Source organism: Oncorhynchus keta, unplaced genomic scaffold (assembly GCF_023373465.1).
Source record: "Oncorhynchus keta strain PuntledgeMale-10-30-2019 unplaced genomic scaffold, Oket_V2 Un_contig_22586_pilon_pilon, whole genome shotgun sequence".
Lineage (NCBI taxonomy): Eukaryota > Metazoa > Chordata > Actinopteri > Salmoniformes > Salmonidae > Oncorhynchus > Oncorhynchus keta.
Window position 1 is genome coordinate 49,182 of NW_026282969.1, and position 21,205 is coordinate 70,386.

Sequence of the window (21,205 nt, forward strand, 5' to 3'; positions counted from 1 at the left end):
CCTCAGTGGGGAGAAGTAGGTTCTGAAACTGAGTGGTTTCTTTTCCTCAGTGGGGAGAAGTAGGTTCTGAAACTGAGTGGTTTCTTTTCCTCAGTGGGGAGAAGTAGGTTCTGAAACTGAGTGGTTTCTTTTCCTCAGTGGGGAGAAGTAGGTTCTGAAACTAAGTGGTTTTGTGATACAGTTTAGAAATAAATCCTGTAACTAGTGTTAGTAAATCCTGTAACTAGTGTTAATAAATACTGTAACTAGTGTTAATAAATCCTGTAACTAGTGTTAATAAATCCTGTAACTAGTAACTAGTGTTAATAAATCCTGTAACTAGTAACTAGTGTTAATAAATCCTGTAACTAGTGTTAATAAATCCTGTAACTAGTGTTAATAAATCCTGTAACTAGTGTTAGTAAATCCTGTAACTAGTGTTAGTAAATCCTGTAACTAGTGTTAGTAAATCCTGTAACTAGTATTAATAAATCCTGTAACTAGTGTTAGTAAATCCTGTAACTAGTGTTAATAAATCCTGTAACTAGTGTTAGTAAATCCTGTAACTAGTGTTAATAAATACTGTAACTAGTGTTAATAAATCCTGTAACTAGTGTTAATAAATCCTGTAACTAGTAACTAGTGTTAATAAATCCTGTAACTAGTAACTAGTGTTAATAAATCCTGTAACTAGTGTTAATAAATCCTGTAACTAGTGTTAATAAATCCTGTAACTAGTGTTAGTAAATCCTGTAACTAGTGTTAGTAAATCCTGTAACTAGTGTTAGTAAATCCTGTAACTAGTATTAATAAATCCTGTAACTAGTGTTAGTAAATCCTGTAACTAGTGTTAGTAAATCCTGTAACTAGTGTTAATAAATCCTGTAACTAGTGTTAGTAAATCCTGTAACTAGTGTTAGTAAATCCTGTAACTAGTGTTAATAAATCCTGTAACTAGTGTTAATAAATCCTGTAACTAGTGTTAGTAAATCCTGTAACTAGTGTTAGTAAATCCTGTAACTAGTGTTAGTAAATCCTGTAACTAGTGTTAGTAAATCCTGTAACTAGTATTAATAAATCCTGTAACTAGTGTTAGTAAATCCTGTAACTAGTGTTAGTAAATCCTGTAACTAGTGTTAATAAATCCTGTAACTAGTGTTAATAAATCCTGTAACTAGTGTTAGTAAATCCTGTAACTAGTGTTAGTAAATCCTGTAACTAGTGTTAGTAAATCCTGTAACTAGTGTTAGTAAATCCTGTAACTAGTGTTAATAAATCCTGTAACTAGTGTTAATAAATCCTGTAACTAGTGTTAGTAAATCCTGTAACTAGTGTTAGTAAATCCTGTAACTAGTGTTAGTAAATCCTGTAACTAGTGTTAGTAAACCCTGTAACTAGTGTTAATAAATCCTGTAACTAGTAACTAGTGTTAATAAATCCTGTAACTAGTGTTAATAAATCCTGTAACTAGTGTTAATAAATCCTGTAACTAGTGTTAGTAAATCCTGTAACTAGTGCTAATAAATCCTGTAACTAGTGTTAATAAATCCTGTAACTAGTGTTAGTAAATCCTGTAACTAGTGCTAGTAAATCCTGTAACTAGTGTTAGTAAATCCTGTAACTAGTGTTAATAAATCCTGTAACTAGTGTTAGTAAATCCTGTAACTAGTGTTAGTAAATCCTGTAACTAGTGTTAGTAAACCCTGTAACTAGTGTTAATAAATCCTGTAACTAGTAACTAGTGTTAATAAATCCTGTAACTAGTGTTAATAAATCCTGTAACTAGTGTTAATAAATCCTGTAACTAGTGTTAGTAAATCCTGTAACTAGTGTTAATAAATCCTGTAACTAGTGTTAATAAATCCTGTAACTAGTGTTAGTAAATCCTGTAACTAGTGTTAATAAATCCTGTAACTAGTGTTAATAAATCCTGTAACTAGTGTTAATAAATCATGTAACTAGTAACTAGTGTTAATAAATCCTGTAACTAGTGTTAGTAAATCCTGTAACTAGTGTTAGTAAATCCTGTAACTAGTGTTAGTAAATCCTGTAACTAGTGTTAGTAAATCCTGTAACTAGTAACTAGTGTTAATAAATCCTGTAACTAGTGTTAGTAAATCCTGTAACTAGTGTTAGTAAATCCTGTAACTAGTGTTAGTAAATCCTGTAACTAGTGTTCATATTGTAACACAGTCGTTTTATGTTCAACTCATTACAGCAGTGTCAGAGCTCAGCTATAGGGGTGCACATGAGGTGCACATGTACACACACACACACACACACACACACACACACACACACACACACACACACACACACACACACACACACACACACACACACACACACACACACACACACACACACACACACACACACACACACACACACACACACACACACACACACACACACATGCGTCAGTTACGTGTGGTAGCAGAACACTAGGGTCACCGTAAGGTCTACAGCATGTGTGTGTGTACATGTGTGTGTATGTGTGTGTGTACATGTGTGTGTATGTGGTCTCCTTCGCTAACATGTATGTGTGTGTTCGCTAAACATGTGTGGTCTCTATAATGTGTGTGTCTGTAAGGTGTGTGTGTGTAACGTGTGTGTGTTCTCTATAATGTGTGTGTCTGTGAGGTGTGTGTGGTCTCTATAAGGTGTGTGTCTGTGAGGTGTGTGTGGTCTCTATAAGGTGTGTGTGTCTGTGAGGTGTTTGTGTTCTCTATAATGTGTGTGTCTGTGAGGTGTGTGTGTGGTCTCTATAAGGTGTGTGTGTAACGTGAGGTGTGTGTGTTCTCTATAATGTGTGTGTTTATGAGGTGTGTGTGGTCTCTATAATGTATGTGTGTGGTCTCTATAATGTGTGTGTGTGTGTGTGTGAGGTGTGTGTTCTCTACCCTCTACAGGGAGCGTAGTGTTTGGTTGGGTCTCAGTGACGTGGACTCTCCAGGCTCGCTGCGCTGGGTGGACGGATCGGAGGCACTGGAAGGCGAGGGCGGAGGGAGAGACCGGGCTACGCTGGTTCGGGGGAAAGTGTGTGTGTCTCTAGACCACACAGCTCTGCCCAGCTCACACCCCTGCAGCACTAAACGGGCCTACGTCTGCCAGTACAGCCCCCAAGGTAGGAGACTGGACACACACACACACACGCACACACACGCACACACACACACACACGCACACGCACACGCACACACACACACACACACACACGCACGCACGCACGCACGCACGCACACACACAGACACAGTAGTACTACTAGGATAGTGTTTTCTCCAGTAGTACTACTAGGATGGTGTTTTCTACAGTAGTACTACTAGGATGGTGTTTTCTCCAGTAGTACTACTAGGATAGTGTTTTCTCCAGTAGTACTACTAGGATAGTGTTTTCTACAGTAGTACTACTAGGATAGTGTTTTCTCCAGTAGTACTACTAGGATGGTGTTTTCTCCAGTAGTACTACTAGGATGGTGTTTTCTCCAGTAGTACTACTAGGATAGTGTTTTCTCCAGTAGTACTACTAGGATGGTGTTTTCTCCAGTAGTACTACTAGGATAGTGTTTTCTCCAGTAGTACTACTAGGATAGTAGTTCTCTCTCCTTCTCTCTTTCCTCTCTCCCTTTTTCTCCTTGTCTCACCCTCTCTCTCTCTCTCTCTCTCTCTCCAGTGCGTGTTCCTGATGCGGGGGTGTACCTGGTGGGCTTGGCTGTCTTCCCCACCCACAGACCTCTCTGTAGCCCCGCCCCCACACCGCTCTCCTCCCCTGAACCACCAGCCAGGAGCATAGAGGTGAGGAGACACACACAATGTCACTACACACGTACTTTCACACTCTGTCTACACACTCATACAGTCACTCTAAAATATGTTTCTCTCCTCCTCTCACCCTCCCCTCTCTTTCTTTCTTTCCTTCCTCCCTCTTTCTCTCTCTCTCTCTCTCTCTCTCTCTCTCTCTCTCTCTCTCTCTCTCTCTCTCTCTCTCTCTCCCTTTCTCTCTCTCTCCCTCTTTCTCTCTCTCTCTCTGCTCTCTCTCTCTCTCTCTCTCTCTCTCTCTCTCTCTCTCTCTCTCTCTCCTCCCTTTCTCTCTCTCTCCCTCTTTCTCTCTCTCTCGCTCTCTCTCTCTCTCTCTCTCTCTCTGTCTCTCTTCATCAGCTCCTGTTGTTCCCAGCGTTGGGGTTTGTTCAGGCAGGTCGTGTGTCATCTGTAGAGTTCATCTGTCAGGAGCTGTCCTCATACACTCAGCTTGTCCTACAGATCTACAGACCTCACTGTGGCCAGCACCCTGGACTAACCCTGCTGCTGCCTGGTGAGGACACATAGGTAGACAGACCAATAACACGGGCGCACACGCACGCACGCACGCACGCACGCACACACACACACACACACACAGGAGATGGCGGAGGGAGGGAGATGACAGACACACCTTTTATAATAAATCCTTGCATGCATATCATCACATTAGTGTCGTGGCGTAGAGCAGTAGAGTAGAGGCACTTACACAGGTAGAGTAGAGACACTTACACAGGTAGAGTAGAGACACTTACACAGGTAGAGTAGAGGCACTTACACAGGTAGAGTAGAGACACTTACACAGGTAGAGTAGAGACACTTACACAGGTAGAGTAGAGGCACTTACACAGGTAGAGTAGAGACACTTACACAGGTAGAGTAGAGGCACTTACACAGGTAGAGTAGAGACACTTACACAGGTAGAGTAGAGACACTTACACAGGTAGAGTAGAGACACTTACACAGGTAGAGTAGAGGCACTTACACAGGTAGAGTAAAGGCACTTACACAGGTAGAGTAGAGGCACTTACACAGGTAGAGTAGAGATACTTACAAAGGTAGAGTAGAGATACTTACACAGGTAGAGTAGAGACACTTACACAGGTAGAGTAGAGACACTTACACAGGTAGAGTAGAGACACTTACACAGGTAGAGTAGAGACACTTACACAGGTAGAGTAGAGGCACTTACACAGGTAGAGTAGAGGCACTTACACAGGTAGAGTAGAGACACTTACACAGGTAGAGTAGAGACACTTACACAGGTAGAGTAGAGACACTTACACAGGTAGAGTAGAGGCACTTACACAGGTAGAGTAGAGGCACTTACACAGGTAGAGTAGAGACACTTACACAGGTAGAGTAGAGGCACTTACACAGGTAGAGTAGAGGCACTTACACAGGTAGAGTAGAGGCACTTACACAGGTAGAGTAGAGACACTTACACAGGTAGAGTAGAGGCACTTACACAGGTAGAGTAGAGACACTTACACAGGTAGAGTAGAGACACTTACACAGGTAGAGTAGAGACACTTACACAGGTAGAGTAGAGACACTTACACAGGTAGAGTAGAGACACTTACACAGGTAGAGTAGAGACAATTACACAGGTAGAGTAGAGACACTTACACAGGTAGAGTAGAGACACTTACACAGGTAGAGTAGAGACACTTACACAGGTAGAGTAGAGACACTTACACAGGTAGAGTAGAGACACTTACACAGGTAGAGTAGAGGCACTTACACAGGTAGAGTAGAGGCACTTACACAGGTAGAGTAGAGGCACTTACACAGGTAGAGTAGAGACACTTACACAGGTAGAGTAGAGATACTTACACAGGTAGAGTAGAGACACTTACACAGGTAGAGACACTTACACAGGTAGAGTAGAGACACTTACACAGGTAGAGTAGAGACAATTACACAGGTAGAGTAGAGACACTTACACAGGTAGAGTAGAGACACTTACACAGGTAGAGTAGAGGCACTTACACAGGTAGAGAGAGGCACTTACACAGGTAGAGTAGAGGCACTTACACAGGTAGAGGCACTTACACAGGTAGAGAGAGGCACTTACACAGGTAGAGTAGAGACACTTACACAGGTAGAGTAGAGGCACTTACACAGGTAGAGTAGAGACACTTACACAGGTAGAGTAGAGGCACTTACACTGGTAGAGTAGAGACACTTACACAGGTAGAGTAGAGACACTTACACAGGTAGAGTAGAGACACTTACACAGGTAGAGTAGAGGCACTTACACAGGTAGAGTAGAGACACTTACACAGGTAGAGTAGAGGCACTTACACAGGTAGAGTAGAGACACTTACACAGGTAGAGTAGAGACACTTACACAGGTAGAGTAGAGGCACTTACACAGGTAGAGTAGAGACACTTTTACAGGTAGAGTAGAGACACTTACACAGGTAGAGTAGAGACACTTACACAGGTAGAGTAGAGGCACTTACACAGGTAGAGTAGAGACACTTACACAGGTAGAGTAGAGACACTTACACAGGTAGAGTAGAGACACTTACACAGGTAGAGTAGAGACACTTACACAGGTAGAGTAGAGGCACTTACACAGGTAGAGTAGAGACACTTACACAGGTAGAGTAGAGACACTTACACAGGTAGAGTAGAGGCACTTACACAGGTAGAGTAGAGACACTTACACAGGTAGAGTAGAGACACTTACACAGGTAGAGTAGAGACACTTACACAGGTAGAGTAGAGACACTTACACAGGTAGAGTAGAGGCACTTACACAGGTAGAGTAGAGACACTTACACAGGTAGAGTAGAGACACTTACACAGGTAGAGTAGAGACACTTACACAGGTAGAGTAGAGGCACTTACACAGGTAGAGTAGAGACACTTACACAGGTAGAGTAGAGACACTTACACAGGTAGAGTAGAGGCACTTACACAGGTAGAGTAAAGGCACTTACACAGGTAGAGTAGAGACACTTACACAGGTAGAGTAGAGACACTTACACAGGTAGAGTAGAGACACTTACACAGGTAGAGTAGAGACACTTACACAGGTAGAGTAGAGACACTTACACAGGTAGAGTAGAGGCACTTACACAGGTAGAGTAGAGGCACTTACACAGGTAGAGTAGAGACACTTACACAGGTAGAGTAGAGACACTTACACAGGTAGAGTAGAGACACTTACACAGGTAGAGTAGAGGCACTTACACAGGTTGCACACACTGGGAACATGTTGAGTAGTTGAGGGTCCGGGAAAAGTATTTTATAAACACATTTCATGCAATTCTATAGATGACTGGAGACTTCCAGAATATTTTTCAACAACTCACAAATAATTGAAATGACAGGCTACTTTGAAACTGACAAACTGAGAATCTGAGATCAATAAACATCGACCTTGTCTTCAGCCCATCAATAGTCCAGGTCTTGATGTGAGGAGGAAAATATAGTCCAAAAAATGTTTTCCAGTTTCACTGACTCACCTAATGATGCTCAGATCACTCACCTAATGATGCTCAGATCACTCACCTAATGATGCTCAGATCACTCACCTAATGATGCTCAGATCACTCACCTAATGATGCTCAGATCACTCACCTAATGATGCTCAGATCACTCACCTAATGATGCTCAGATCACTCACCTAATGATGCTCAGATCACTCACCTAATGATGCTCAGATCACTCACCTAATGATGCTCAGATCACTCACCTAATGATTCTCAGATCACTCACCTAATGATGCTCAGATCACTCACCTAATGATGCTCAGATCACTCACCCAATGATGCTCAGATCACTCACCTAATGATGCTCAGATCACTCACCTAATGATGCTCAGATCACTCACCTAATGATGCTCAGATCACTCACCTAATGATGCTCAGATCACTCACCTAATGATGCTCAGATCACTCACCTAATGATGCTCAGATCACTCACCTAATGATTCTCAGATCACTCACCTAATGATGCTCAGATCACTCCCCTAATGATGCTCAGATCACTCACCTAATGATGCTCAGATCACTCACCTAATGATGCTCAGATCACTCACCTAATGATGCTCAGATCACTCACCTAATGATGCTCAGATCACTCACCTAATGATGCTCAGATCACTCACCTAATGATGCTCAGATCACTCACCTAATGATTCTCAGATCACTCACCTAATGATGCTCAGATCACTCACCTAATGATGCTCAGATCACTCACCCAATGATGCTCAGATCACTCACCTAATGATGCTCAGATCACTCACCTAATGATGCTCAGATCACTCACCTAATGATGCTCAGATCACTCACCTAATGATGCTCAGATCACTCACCTAATGATGCTCAGATCACTCACCTAATGATGCTCAGATCACTCACCTAATGATTCTCAGATCACTCACCTAATGATGCTCAGATCACTCACCTAATGATGCTCAGATCACTCACCTAATGATGCTCAGATCACTCACCTAATGATGCTCAGATCACTCACCTAATGATGCTCAGATCACTCCCCTAATGATGCTCAGATCACTCACCTAATGATGCTCAGATCACTCACCTAATGATGCTCAGATCACTCACCTAATGATGCTCAGATCACTCACCAGTGACGTCCGATGTGTTTGTGCCAAAAGCCTCTCTCTCTTTACTATGTAAAACAATATTTAGAAGTTGATCAAATATTTTTCCAGCCTGCAGCAGACAGATTACAGTCTTCTGTTTTCTGCGGGAGACATTTGCTTTCCAACCTGTGTTTCCCTGCGATTTCTATTTGAAATATTGTGAAAGGCCTGTTTTGTCTGCATGCTGTCGTTCACTGACAGATCTGCAGCACATCCCTGACTGTAGGCCTTGTTATTGGGCTACACACAATCCACAGCCAGGCAGTTTTTCAAAAGAAACTATTGATCCTCTGTGGCTAAATGATAGACCTTCTCATGGTGTAGTAGGACAAACTGAATCATTTCATTTCTTTCTGAACAGACAGCCTTGATTCTGTAACTAAATGAATGATGAAGTGCAACGCTGGACAGACGAGAGTTGCAGGTTCATGTCCATCAGAACAGAGAGGGAGAGAGAACACAGAAAGGGAATCTCATTCTAGTTCTGTGAGAGATACAGGCTTGCTACTCACACAGCCATGACCACGTGTTGGTCTCAAACAGGGTTTTAAAAATTATTTTTAGTTTTTTTATTTGACCTTTATTTAACCAGGCAAGTCAGTTAAGAACAAATTCTTATTTTCAATGACGGCCTACCGGGGAACAGTGGGTTAACTGCCTGTTCAGGGGCAGAACGACAGATTTTGTACCTTGTCAGCTCAGGGATTTGAACTTGCAACCTTTCGGTTACTAGTCCAATGCACTAGGCTACCCTTGCGATGTTGTAGGGCAGGATAATTAACGAAGAGGCCATTCAGATTAACTTTTTAACAGATAATTAACTAAGAGGCAATTCAGATTAACTTGGAACGCTTTTATAATCATTTTTACTTTGCAAAATGTGACAATTATTTTTCATGCCACGAGAGATCCAGCCAAATAGGTTCTGGAACGAAACAGTCCAAAACATAGAGGTGCCGGATCCTGTTCTGGCTCAAATTAAGCACTGGATGTTTCTGTCATGATGGTGTTTCTGTCATGATGATGTTTCTGTCATGATGATGTTTCTGTCATGATGATGTTTCTGTCATGATGATGTTTCTGTCATGATGGTGTTTCTGTCATGACGATGTTTCTGTCATGATGATGTTTCTGTCATGATGATGTTTCTGTCATGATGATGTTTCTGTCATGATGGTGTTTCTGTCATGATGATGTTTCTGTCATGATGATGTTTCTGTCATGATGATGTTTCTGTCATGATGGTGTTTCTGTCATGATGATGTTTCTGTCATGATGATGTTTCTGTCATGATGATGTTTCTGTCATGATGGTGTTTCTGTCATGATGATGTTTCTGTCATGATGATGTTTCTGTCATGATGATGTTTCTGTCATGATGATGTTTCTGTCATGATGATGTTTCTGTCATGATGGTGTTTCTGTCATGATGTTTCTGTCATGATGGTGTTTCTGTCATGATGATGTTTCTGTCATGATGGTGTTTCTGTCATGATGATGTTTCTGTCATGATGATGTTTCTGTCATGATGGTGTTTCTGTCATGATGATGTTTCTGTCATGATGATGTTTCTGTCATGATGATGTTTCTGTCATGATGATGTTTCTGTCATGATGGTGTTTCTGTCATGACGATGTTTCTGTCATGATGATGTTTCTGTCATGATGATGTTTCTGTCATGATGATGTTTCTGTCATGATGATGTTTCTGTCATGATGATGTTTCTGTCATGATGATGTTTCTGTCATGATGGTGTTTCTGTCATGATGTTTCTGTCATGATGATGTTTCTGTCATGATGGTGTTTCTGTCATGATGATGTTTCTGTCATGATGGTGTTTCTGTCATGATGGTGTTTCTGTCATGATGATGTTTCTGTCATGATGATGTTTCTGTCATGATGGTGTTTCTGTCATGATGATGTTTCTGTCATGATGGTGTTTCTGTCATGATGATGTTTCTGTCATGATGGTGTTTCTGTCATGATGATGTTTCTGTCATGATGGTGTTTCTGTCATGATGATGTTTCTGTCATGATGGTGTTTCTGTCATGATGTTTCTGTCATGATGGTGTTTCTGTCATGATGGTGTTTCTGTCATGATGATGTTTCTGTCATGATGGTGTTTCTGTCATGATGATGTTTCTGTCATGATGATGTTTCTGTCATGATGGTGTTTCTGTCATGATGATGTTTCTGTCATGATGGTGTTTCTGTCATGATGATGTTTCTGTCATGATGGTGTTTCTGTCATGATGATGTTTCTGTCATGATGGTGTTTCTGTCATGGTGTTTCTGTCATGATGGTGTTTCTGTCATGATGATGTTTCTGTCATGATGGTGTTTCTGTCATGATGATGTTTCTGTCATGATGATGTTTCTGTCATGATGGTGTTTCTGTCATGATGGTGTTTCTGTCATGATGGTGTTTCTGTCATGATGATGTTTCTGTCATGATGGTGTTTCTGTCATGATGATGTTTCTGTCATGATGATGTTTCTGTCATGATGATGTTTCTGTCATGATGATGTTTCTGTCATGATGGTGTTTCTGTCATGATGGTGTTTCTGTCATGATGATGTTTCTGTCATGATGATGTTTCTGTCATGATGATGTTTCTGTCATGATGGTGTTTCTGTCATGATGTTTCTGTCATGATGATGTTTCTGTCATGATGATGTTTCTGTCATGATGTTTCTGTCATGATGATGTTTCTGTCATGATGATGTTTCTGTCATGATGGTGTTTCTGTCATGATGATGTTTCTGTCATGATGGTGTTTCTGTCATGATGTTTCTGTCATGATGGTGTTTCTGTCATGATGGTGTTTCTGTCATGATGATGTTTCTGTCATGATGGTGTTTCTGTCATGATGATGTTTCTGTCATGATGATGTTTCTGTCATGATGATGTTTCTGTCATGATGGTGTTTTTGTCATGATGGTGTTTCTGTCATGGTGTTTCTGTCATGATGATGTTTCTGTCATGATGATGTTTCTGTCATGATGATGTTTCTGTCATGATGTTTCTGTCATGATGATGTTTCTGTCATGATGATGTTTCTGTCATGATGATGTTTCTGTCATGATGTTTCTGTCATGATGATGTTTCTGTCATGATGGTGTTTCTGTCATGATGATGTTTCTGTCATGATGGTGTTTCTGTCATGATGTTTCTGTCATGATGGTGTTTCTGTCATGATGTTTCTGTCATGATGGTGTTTCTGTCATGATGATGTTTCTGTCATGATGGTGTTTCTGTCATGATGATGTTTCTGTCATGATGATGTTTCTGTCATGATGATGTTTCTGTCATGATGGTGTTTCTGTCATGATGGTGTTTCTGTCATGATGATGTTTCTGTCATGATGGTGTTTCTGTCATGATGTTTCTGTCATGATGGTGTTTCTGTCATGATGTTTCTGTCATGATGGTGTTTCTGTCATGATGGTGTTTCTGTCATGATGGTGTTTCTGTCATGATGATGTTTCTGTCATGATGGTGTTTCTGTCATGATGTTTCTGTCATGATGATGTTTCTGTCACGATGTTTCTGTCATGATGTTTCTGTCATGATGGTGTTTCTGTCATGATGATGTTTCTGTCATGATGTTTCTGTCATGATGATGTTTCTGTCATGATGGTGTTTCTGTCATGATGATGTTTCTGTCATGACGACCCCGACTCTCCTCCCTCCAGGATGCGGTGGTCTCCTATGTCATCCTGTGGCTCTGTGTGTCTCCATGGAGCCCAGCACCTCCACCCCTTTACCATCCACGTCCTGCCCTCCTCCCCAGCAGTGGTGCCCCTTCCTGGGCCGCTGCCTGCCCCTAGCCAGCCCCTGCCACCCTGGATCCTGTGCCAACTGTACCCAGGCAGACACTCTGCCACCCGGGGCGCTGCGTCCCAGCTACAGCCTGGTGGATGAGGTGGTGGTTACACTGCCTGCTGGACCTGTTACACACATACTGGTGAGTGGATGGGCAGACACACACACACGCACGCACGCACGCACGCACGCACGCACGCACACACACACACACACACACACACACACACACACACACACACACACACACACACACACACAATGATGAAAGAACAAAACACCTACAGTGATACACACAACAAAGACAACTAGTACTTTTAAAACAAACTCTCCTCCTCTCCTTCCCCCTCAGGTGAGGGAGCATGTCGAGGACCTGCTGGTCTCCCCCGGCGACATCATCGGCCTGCAGCACAACGCTGGCCCCGCCTCCCTGCTCCGCTGCGACCCTTCACCCCAGTCGCCGTGGCGACAGCCAATCCTGGCCCTCAACCAATCTGACTGGCTGTGGGCCAACTCCAACCAATCAGAAGGTTCCGTGGACCTGGACCAGAGCGTTGAAATTACCCTGGAGGATGTTCGAGGAGGAGTCTGGGCTGCGGACGTGGTCTGCCCGATCAGGGTGCTCTACGTTGGGCATAGTGAGACCCAGCTACAGGGGTCCCAGCTCTCCTCCGGCCTCCCCCAGCCGGGGCTCTATAGCCTGGAGGTGACCTCCGACGACCCTGCCTTCCCCGTCATGGCGTCATGTCCCATCCGCGTGGTCCCTCCCCTGGGCCTCACCGTCCTCCACCCCCCCTCTCAGAACGGAACCTACTACTTCAGGTATTGTGTTGTGTTGCGTTGTGTTGTGTTGTATTGTGTTGTATTGTGTTGTATTGTGTTGTGTTGTGTTGTGTTGCGTTGCGTTGTATTGTGTTGTATTGTATTGTGTTGTATTGTGTTGTGTTGTATTGTGTTGTGTTGTGTTGTATTGTATTGTGTTGTGTTGTGTTGTATTGTGTTGTATTGTGTTGCGTTGCATTGTGTTGTATTGTATTGTGTTGTGTTGTGTTGTATTGTGTTGTGTTGTGTTGTGTTGCGTTGCGTTGTATTGTGTTGTATTGTGTTGTGTTGTGTTGTATTGTGTTGTATTGTGTTGTGTTGTGTTGTGTTGCGTTGCATTGCGTTGTGTTGTGTTGTGTTGTGTTGTATTGTGTTGTATTGTGTTGTGTTGTGTTGTATTGTGTTGTATTGTGTTGTGTTGTGTTGTGTTGTATTGTGTTGTGTTGCGTTGCGTTGCGTTGCGTTGCGTGTTGTGTTGTGTTGTGTTGTGTTGTGTTGTGTTGTGTTGTTGCGTTGCGTTGCGTTGCGTTGCGTTGTGTTGTATTGTGTTGTGTTGTGTTGTGTTGTGTTGTGTTGCATTGTGTTGTATTGTGTTGTATTGTGTTGTGTTGTATTGTGTTGTATTGTGTTGTATTGTATTGTGTTGTGTTGTGTTGCATTGTGTTGTATTGTGTTGTGTTGCATTGTGTTGTATTGTGTTGTGTTGCATTGTGTTGTATTGTGTTGTATTGTGTTGTATTGTGTTGTGTTGTATTGTATTGTGTTGTGTTGTGTTGTGTTGTATTGTGTTGTATTGTGTTTTATTGTGTTGTATTGTGTTGTATTGTATTGTGTTGTGTTGTGTTGTATTGTGTTGTATTGTGTTGTATTGTGTTGTATTGTGTTGTATTGTATTGTGTTGTGTTGTATTGTATTGTGTTGCATTGTGTTGTATTGTGTTGTGTTGTGTTGTATTGTGTTGTATTGTATTGTGTTGTGTTGTATTGTATTGTGTTGCATTGTGTTGTATTGTGTTGTGTTGTATTGTGTTGTATTGTATTGTGTTGTGTTGCGTTGTGTTGTGTTGTGTTGTGTTGCGTTGCGTTGCGTTGCGTTGCGTTGTGTTGTATTGTGTTGTGTTGTGTTGTATTGTGTTGCGTTGTATTGTGTTGTATTGTGTTGCGTTGTATTGTGTTGTGTTGTATTGTGTTGTGTTGTGTTGTGTTGTATTGCGTTGTGTTGTGTTGTATTGCGTTGTGTTGCATTGTGTTGTGTTGTGTTGTATTGTGTTGTATTGTGTTGTGTTGTATTGTGTTGTGTTGTATTGTGTTGTGTTGTTGTGTTGTATTGTGTTGTATTGTATTGTGTTGTGTTGTGTTGTGTTGTGTTGTATTGTGTTGTATTGTGTTGTATTGTGTTGTATTGTGTTGTGTTGTATTGTGTTGTGTTGTATTGTTGTGTTGTGTTGTATTGTATTGTGTTGTATTTGTTGTGTTGTATTGTGTTGTATTGTGTTGTGTTGTTGTTGTGTTGTATTGTATTGTGTTGTGTTGTATTGTATTGTGTTGTATTTGTTGTGTTGTGTTGTATTGTATTTGTATTGTGTTGTGTTGTATTGTGTTGTGTTGTATTGTGTTGTGTTGTATTTGTTGTTGTATTGTATTGTGTTGTATTGTATTGCGTTGTGTTGTGTTGTGTTGTATTGTATTGTGTTGTGTGTTGTATTGTGTTGTGTTTGTGTGTTGTATTGTGTTGTGTTGTGTTGTGTTGTATTGTGTTGTGTTGTGTGTGTTGTTGTGTTGTGTTGCGTTGCGTTGGTTGTGTTGTATTGTGTTGTGTTGTATTGTGTTTGTTATTGTGTTGTGTTGTGTTGTATTGTGTTGTGTTGTATTGTTTTGTGTTGTGTTGTATTGTGTTGTGTTATTGTGTTGTATTGTGTTGTGTTGTGTTGTATTGTGTTGTGTTGTATTGTTGTATTGTGTTGTATTGTGTTGTGTTGTGTTGTATTGTGTTGTGTTGTGTGTATTGTGTTGTATTGTGTTGTATTGTGTTGTGTTGTATTTGTTATTATTGTGTTGTATTGTGTTGTGTTGTATTGTGTTATTGTGTTGTATTGTGTTGTGTTGTATTGTGTTGCGTTGTATTGTGTTGTGTGTTGTGTTGTGTTGTATTGTGTTGTATTGTGTTGTGTTGTATTGTGTTGTGTTGTGTTGTATTGTGTTGTGTTGTATTGTGTTGCATTGTGTTGTGTTGTGTTGTATTGTGTTGTATTGTGTTGTATTGTGTTGTATTGTGTTGTGTTGTATTGTGTTGCATTGTGTTGTGTTGTGTTGTATTGTATTGTGTTGTATTGTGTTGCGTTGTATTGTGTTGTATTGTGTTGTGTTGTATTGTGTTGTATTGTGTTGTGTTGTGTTGTATTGTGTTGTGTTGTATTGTGTTGCATTGTGTTGTGTTGTGTTGTATTGTATTGTGTTGTGTTGTATTGTGTTGCGTTGTATTGTGTTGTATTGTGTTGTGTTGTATTGTGTTGTATTGTGTTGTGTTGTGTTGTGTTGTATTGTGTTGTGTTGTATTGTGTTGTATTGTGTTGTATTGTGTTGTGTTGTATTGTGTTGCGTTGTATTGTGTTGTGTTGTGTTGTGTTGTATTGTGTTGTATTGTGTTGTGTTGTGTTGTGTTGTATTGTGTTGTGTTGTGTTGTATTGTGTTGTGTTGTATTGTGTTGCATTGTGTTGTGTTGTGTTGTATTGTGTTGTATTGTGTTGTATTGTGTTGTGTTGTGTTGTGTTGTATTGTGTTGTATTGTGTTGTGTTGTATTGCGTTGCGTTGTGTTGTGTTGCGTTGTGTTGTATTGTGTTGTATTGTGTTGTGTTGTATTGTGTTGCATTGTGTTGTGTTGTATTGTGTTGTATTGTGTTGTATTGTGTTGTGTTGTATTGTGTTGTGTTGTATTGTGTTGTATTGTGTTGTGTTGTGTTGCGTTGCGTTGCATTGTATTGTATTGTGTTGTATTGTGTTGTGTTGTGTTGTATTGTGTTGTGTTGTATTGTGTTGTGTTGTATTGTATTGTGTTGTATTGTGTTGTGTTGTGTTGTGTTGTATTGTGTTGTATTGTGTTGTGTTGTGTTGTATTGTGTTGTATTGTATTGTGTTGTGTTGTGTTGTATTGTGTTGTATTGTATTGTGTTGTATTGTGTTGTATTGTGTTGTATTGTGTTGTGTTGTATTGTGTTGTGTTGTGTTGTGTTGCGTTGCGTTGCATTGTATTGTATTGTGTTGTATTGTGTTGTGTTGTGTTGTGTTGTGTTGTGTTGTATTGTATTGTGTTGTGTTGTATTGTGTTGTATTGTATTGTGTTGTATTGTGTTGTGTTGTGTTGTATTGTGTTGTGTTGTATTGTGTTGTGTTGTATTGTGTTGTGTTGTATTGTATTGTGTTGTATTGTGTTGTATTGTGTTGTGTTGTATTGTGTTGTATTGTATTGTGTTGTATTGTATTGTGTTGCGTTGTGTTGTGTTGTGTTGTATTGTGTTGTGTTGTATTGTGTTGTGTTGTATTGTGTTGTGTTGTATTGTGTTGTGTTGTATTGTGTTGTGTTGTATTGTGTTGTATTGTGTTGTGTTGTGTTGTATTGTGTTGTATTGTGTTGTATTGTGTTGTGTTGTATTGTGTTGTATTGTGTTGTGTTGTATTGTGTTGTGTTGTATTGTGTTGTATTGTGTTGTGTTGTGTTGTATTGTGTTGTATTGTGTTGTGTTGTATTGTGTTGTGTTGTGTTGTGTTGTATTGTGTTGTGTTGTATTGTGTTGTGTTGTGTTGTGTTGTATTGTGTTGTGTTGTATTGTGTTGTGTTGTATTGTGTTGTGTTGTATTGTGTTGTGTTGTATTGTGTTGTATTGTGTTGTATTGTGTTGTATTGTGTTGTGTTGTGTTGTATTGTGTTGTGTTGTGTTGTGTTGCGTTGCGTTGCGTTGCGTTGCATTGTGTTGTGTTGTGTTGTGTTGTGTTGCGTTGCGTTGCATTGTATTGTGTTGTATTGTATTGTGTTGTGTTGTGTTGTATTGTGTTGTGTTGTGTTGTGTTGTGTTGTATTGTATTGTGTTGTATTGTATTGTGTTGTGTTGTATTGTGTTGTATTGTGTTGTGTTGTGTTGTATTGTGTTGTATTGGATTGGATTGTATATTCTGTTTATTGTAAGATATTATCAGTACCCTTTCACCTGGTCAAATTCCTGGTACATGTGAAATAATGTACTTGGCAAATACAAATGATTGTGATTGTGATCCAGGCCCAACCAGACGGTGGTTCTGCTCCGGGTCCACTCTCAGTACGGAGCCAAAGTCCACTGGCAGGGAAGCAACCAGAGTGTCCTCTTCCAGGACCACTGCCCCCCTGACTTCCTGCCCACTGTGGGGGAGTGTAGAGGGGCAGGCAGGGCAGGAGAACCAGGGAGAGGCGGGGGGAACCAGAGCCACAGTCTGTTTGCGGTGATAGATCTGGGGCTCGGGGAGGAGAGGGGGCCTGTGGTGGTGAATCTGTCAGCACACAGGTCAGATATCTCTATGATTCTATACGTCCCTACACTGAAACAAGGGTGCGTTCTAGAACATAGGAGAATCCTTTGGTTCCATGTTCCACAAAGGGTTCTACATGGAACCCAAAATGGTTCTACCCTGGAAACAAAAAGGGTTCTACCTGGAACCAAAAAGGGTTCTGCTATGGGGACAGCATCGAACCCTCTGGAACCCTTTTCTCTAAGAGTATATCTACATACAGTATATCACAAAAGTATATCACATACAGTATATCACATACAGTATATCACAAAAAGTATATCACATACAGTATATCACATACAGTATATCACAAAAAGTATATCACATACAGTATATCACATACAGTATATCTACATACAGTATACCTACATACAGTATATCTACATACAGTATATCACATACAGTATATCACATACAGTATATCACACACAGTATATCTACATACAGTATATCTACATACAGTATATCACACACAGTATACCTACATACAGTATATCTACATACAGTATATCACATACAGTGTGATTGTATAGCCAGTATATTAGTCTGTTAGGGAAGCTAACACAAGTCTTCAAGTCTCAATGTTGCTCATCACGTGTGTGTGTGTGTGTGTGTGTGTGTGTGTGTGTGTGTGTGTGTGTGTGTGTGTGTGTGTGTGTGTGTGTGTGTGTGTGTGTGTGTGTGTGTGTGTGTGTGTCCACAGCGAGGTGACGGAGGCCAGTCTCAGCCTGTTGGTTGGGGTGGAGGAACCTCTGAGAGGTCTGATGGTCCAGCCTCATCCCAGACACAGAGTCCTCATGGAATCAGTCGTGGTGAGTTCAATGTGTATGTTGGGGGGTGTGTTTGTGTTGGGGGTGTGTTGTGGGTGTATGTGTTGGGATGTCTGTGTGTGTGTTGTAGGGTGTGTGTGTGTTATCTCCTCTCCTCTCTGTGTGTGTGTTATCTCCTTTGTGTGTGTGTGTGTATCTCCTATGTCTGTGTGTGTGTGTTATCTCCTCTCTGTGTGTGTGTGTTATCTCCTTAGTGTGTGTGTTATCTCCTCTGTCTGTGTGTGTGTTATCTCCTCTCTGTGCGTGTGTTATCTCCTCTGTGTGTGTGTTATCTCCTCTGTCTGTGTGTGTGTATCTCCCTCTGTGTGTGTGTTATCTCCTCTGTCTGTGTGTGTTATCTCCTCTCTGTGTGTGTGTTATCTCCTCTCTGTGTGTGTTATCTCCTCTCCTCTTTGTGTGTGTGTTGTTGCGTGTGTGTGTGTTATCTCCTCTCTGTGTGTGTGTGTTATCTCCTCTCTGTGTGTGTGTGTGTTATCTCCTCTCTGTGTGTTCCAGAGCTATACTGCTGCTGTAGAGGGAGGTTCCAGCCCAACCTTTAAATGGACAGTGGATGATAAGCCCTACTTCACCTACTACAACACCGTGCTCAACATCATATACCAGAACCCAGCTGTCTACAAACTATCGGTGACACACACACACACACACACACACACACACACACACACACACACACACACACACACACACACACACACACACACACACACACACACACACACACACACACACACACACACACACACACACACACACACTACAACATAGATGACACTGATATGGGCCCCTGCCTTGGTTGATGCTGGTTTGGTGTTGGTTAAAGCTAGGTGGTAAAGCTAAGCTAGGTGGTAAAGCTAAGCTAGGTGGTAAAGCTAAGCTAGGCGGTAAAGCTAAACTAGGCGGTAAAGCTAAGCTAGGTGGTAAAGCTAAGCTAGGTGGTAAAGCTAAGCTAGGTGGTAAAGCTAAGCTAGGCGGTAAAGCTAAGCTAGGCGGTAAAGCTAAGCTAGGTGGTAAAGCTAAGCGAGGTGGTAAAGCTAAGCTAGGCGGTAAAGCTAAGCCAGGCGGTAAAGCTAAGCTAGGCGGTAAAGCTAAGCTAGGTAAGCTAAGCTAGTGTCCAGCTACTTTGATCTTTGATATCCATGTACTGTTGCTTTTGGAGGACACTCCCCACCAACTCATCCACCACTTCTGTGCAACACCAGCATACAAATACAGGTTCAAATCCTACATCTGTAGTTATGGGACATCTCTACCTCAGAAATGTGATGGGAAATCTTGCCTTCATGACAGAGTCATAACAGAGTCAACAGAGTCATAAGAGTTATAACAGAGTCATAACAGTCATAACAGAGTCATAACAGTAATAACAGAGTCATAACAGAGTCAACAGAGTCATAACAGAGTCAACAGAGTCATACCAGTCATAACAGAGTCATAACAGAGTCATAACAGAGTTATAACAGATTCATAACAGAGTTATAACAGAGTCATAACAGTCATAACAAAGTCATAACAGTCATAACAGAGTCATAACAGAGTTAGAACTCTGTATAGGGACTGGGACAGTAGATGAATGTAGAATGTTGTAGACATTCCGTTACATAGCATTGTTTAAATATTCCCCATGTAATGTTAATGGGGAATTAAGATGGCTGCCGTAGAATGTTGTAGACATTCCGTTACATAGCATTGTTTAAATATTCCCCATGTAATGTTAATGGGGAGTTAAGATGGCCGCCGTAGAATGTTGACGTGTAAATACATCACAATGCAGAAACCTCAATATCGAAGTAGCTATCAATCATTCAACCAATCAATTTCCTATCCTACAGGTGACGGCGATGAACCATGTGAGCAACCTGACGGACCACTTCAACGTGACGGTCGACCGTATGAACCCCATGGTCAACCTCACGGTCACCGGCGTGCCTGGCGTGGTCACGCAGGGCTCGGACCAGTTCCTGACCACCTCCGTGGTCCTGGATGTGTCCGTGGATGCCACCTTCCGGTAGGTTGTAGTGTGTGAGAGATGCGCGCGCACACACACACACGCACGCACGCACGCACGCACGCACGCACGCACGCACGCACGCACGCACGCACGCACGCACGCACACACACACACACACACACACACACACACACACACACACACACACACACACACACACACACACACACACACACACACACACACACACACACACAGTCTTTGTGTGTGGTAATTGCAGCCTTCTATGTGGGACAGGGTTTTGGTTTACAGTCTTGTGGTTAGAGCAGATTGCTGACAGGAATGTTCCCCTCCGTTTCTCTCTCCTTCTCTCTCTCCTTCCCTCAGTCTCTCTCCTTCTCTCTCTCCTTCCCTCCCTCCTTCCCTCTGTCTCTCTTCCCTCTCTCTCTCCTTCCCTCCCTCCTTCCCTCAGTCTCTCTCCTTCTCTCTCTCCTTCCCTCCCTCCTTCCCTCTGTCTCTCTTCCCTCTCTCTCTCCTTCCCTCTCTCTCTCCTTCCCTCAGTCTCTCTTCCCTCTCTCTCTCCTTCCCTCCCTCCTTCCCTTTGTCTCTCTTCCCTCTCTCTCTCCTTCCCTCCCTCCTTCCCTCAGTCTCTCTTCCTTCTCTCTCTCCTTCCCTCCCTCCTTCCCTCAGTCTCTCCTTCCCTCTCTCTCTCCTTCCCTCTCTCTCTCCTTCCCTCAGTCTCTCTTCCCTCTCTCTCTCTCTCCTTCCCTCCCTCCTTCCCTCAGTCTCTCTTCCCCCTCTCTCTCCTTCCCTCCCTCCTTCCCTCAGTCTCTCTTC

The 21,205-nt window shown here is 41.8% G+C and overlaps 1 protein-coding gene and 1 long non-coding RNA gene across 2 annotated transcripts in view; both read left to right on the forward strand.

Annotated features, from left to right (window-relative positions):
* The window catches only part of LOC118383243 (polycystin-1-like), a 92,322-nt gene that overhangs the window by 37,780 nt on the left and 33,337 nt on the right, over positions 1-21,205 (forward strand). Inside the window, 9 exon segments of the mRNA XM_052505171.1 lie at positions 2,892-3,106; positions 3,653-3,774; positions 4,138-4,291; positions 12,096-12,367; positions 12,578-13,047; positions 17,320-17,580; positions 18,291-18,399; positions 18,913-19,044; positions 20,250-20,425. Coding sequence (XP_052361131.1) covers positions 2,892-3,106; positions 3,653-3,774; positions 4,138-4,291; positions 12,096-12,367; positions 12,578-13,047; positions 17,320-17,580; positions 18,291-18,399; positions 18,913-19,044; positions 20,250-20,425 — 1,911 coding nt within the window.
* Positions 4,413-5,641, forward strand: LOC127921574 (uncharacterized). The gene is made up of 3 exons (XR_008109012.1): positions 4,413-4,720; positions 5,158-5,249; positions 5,595-5,641. It is a non-coding gene; the product is annotated as an uncharacterized LOC127921574 (long non-coding RNA).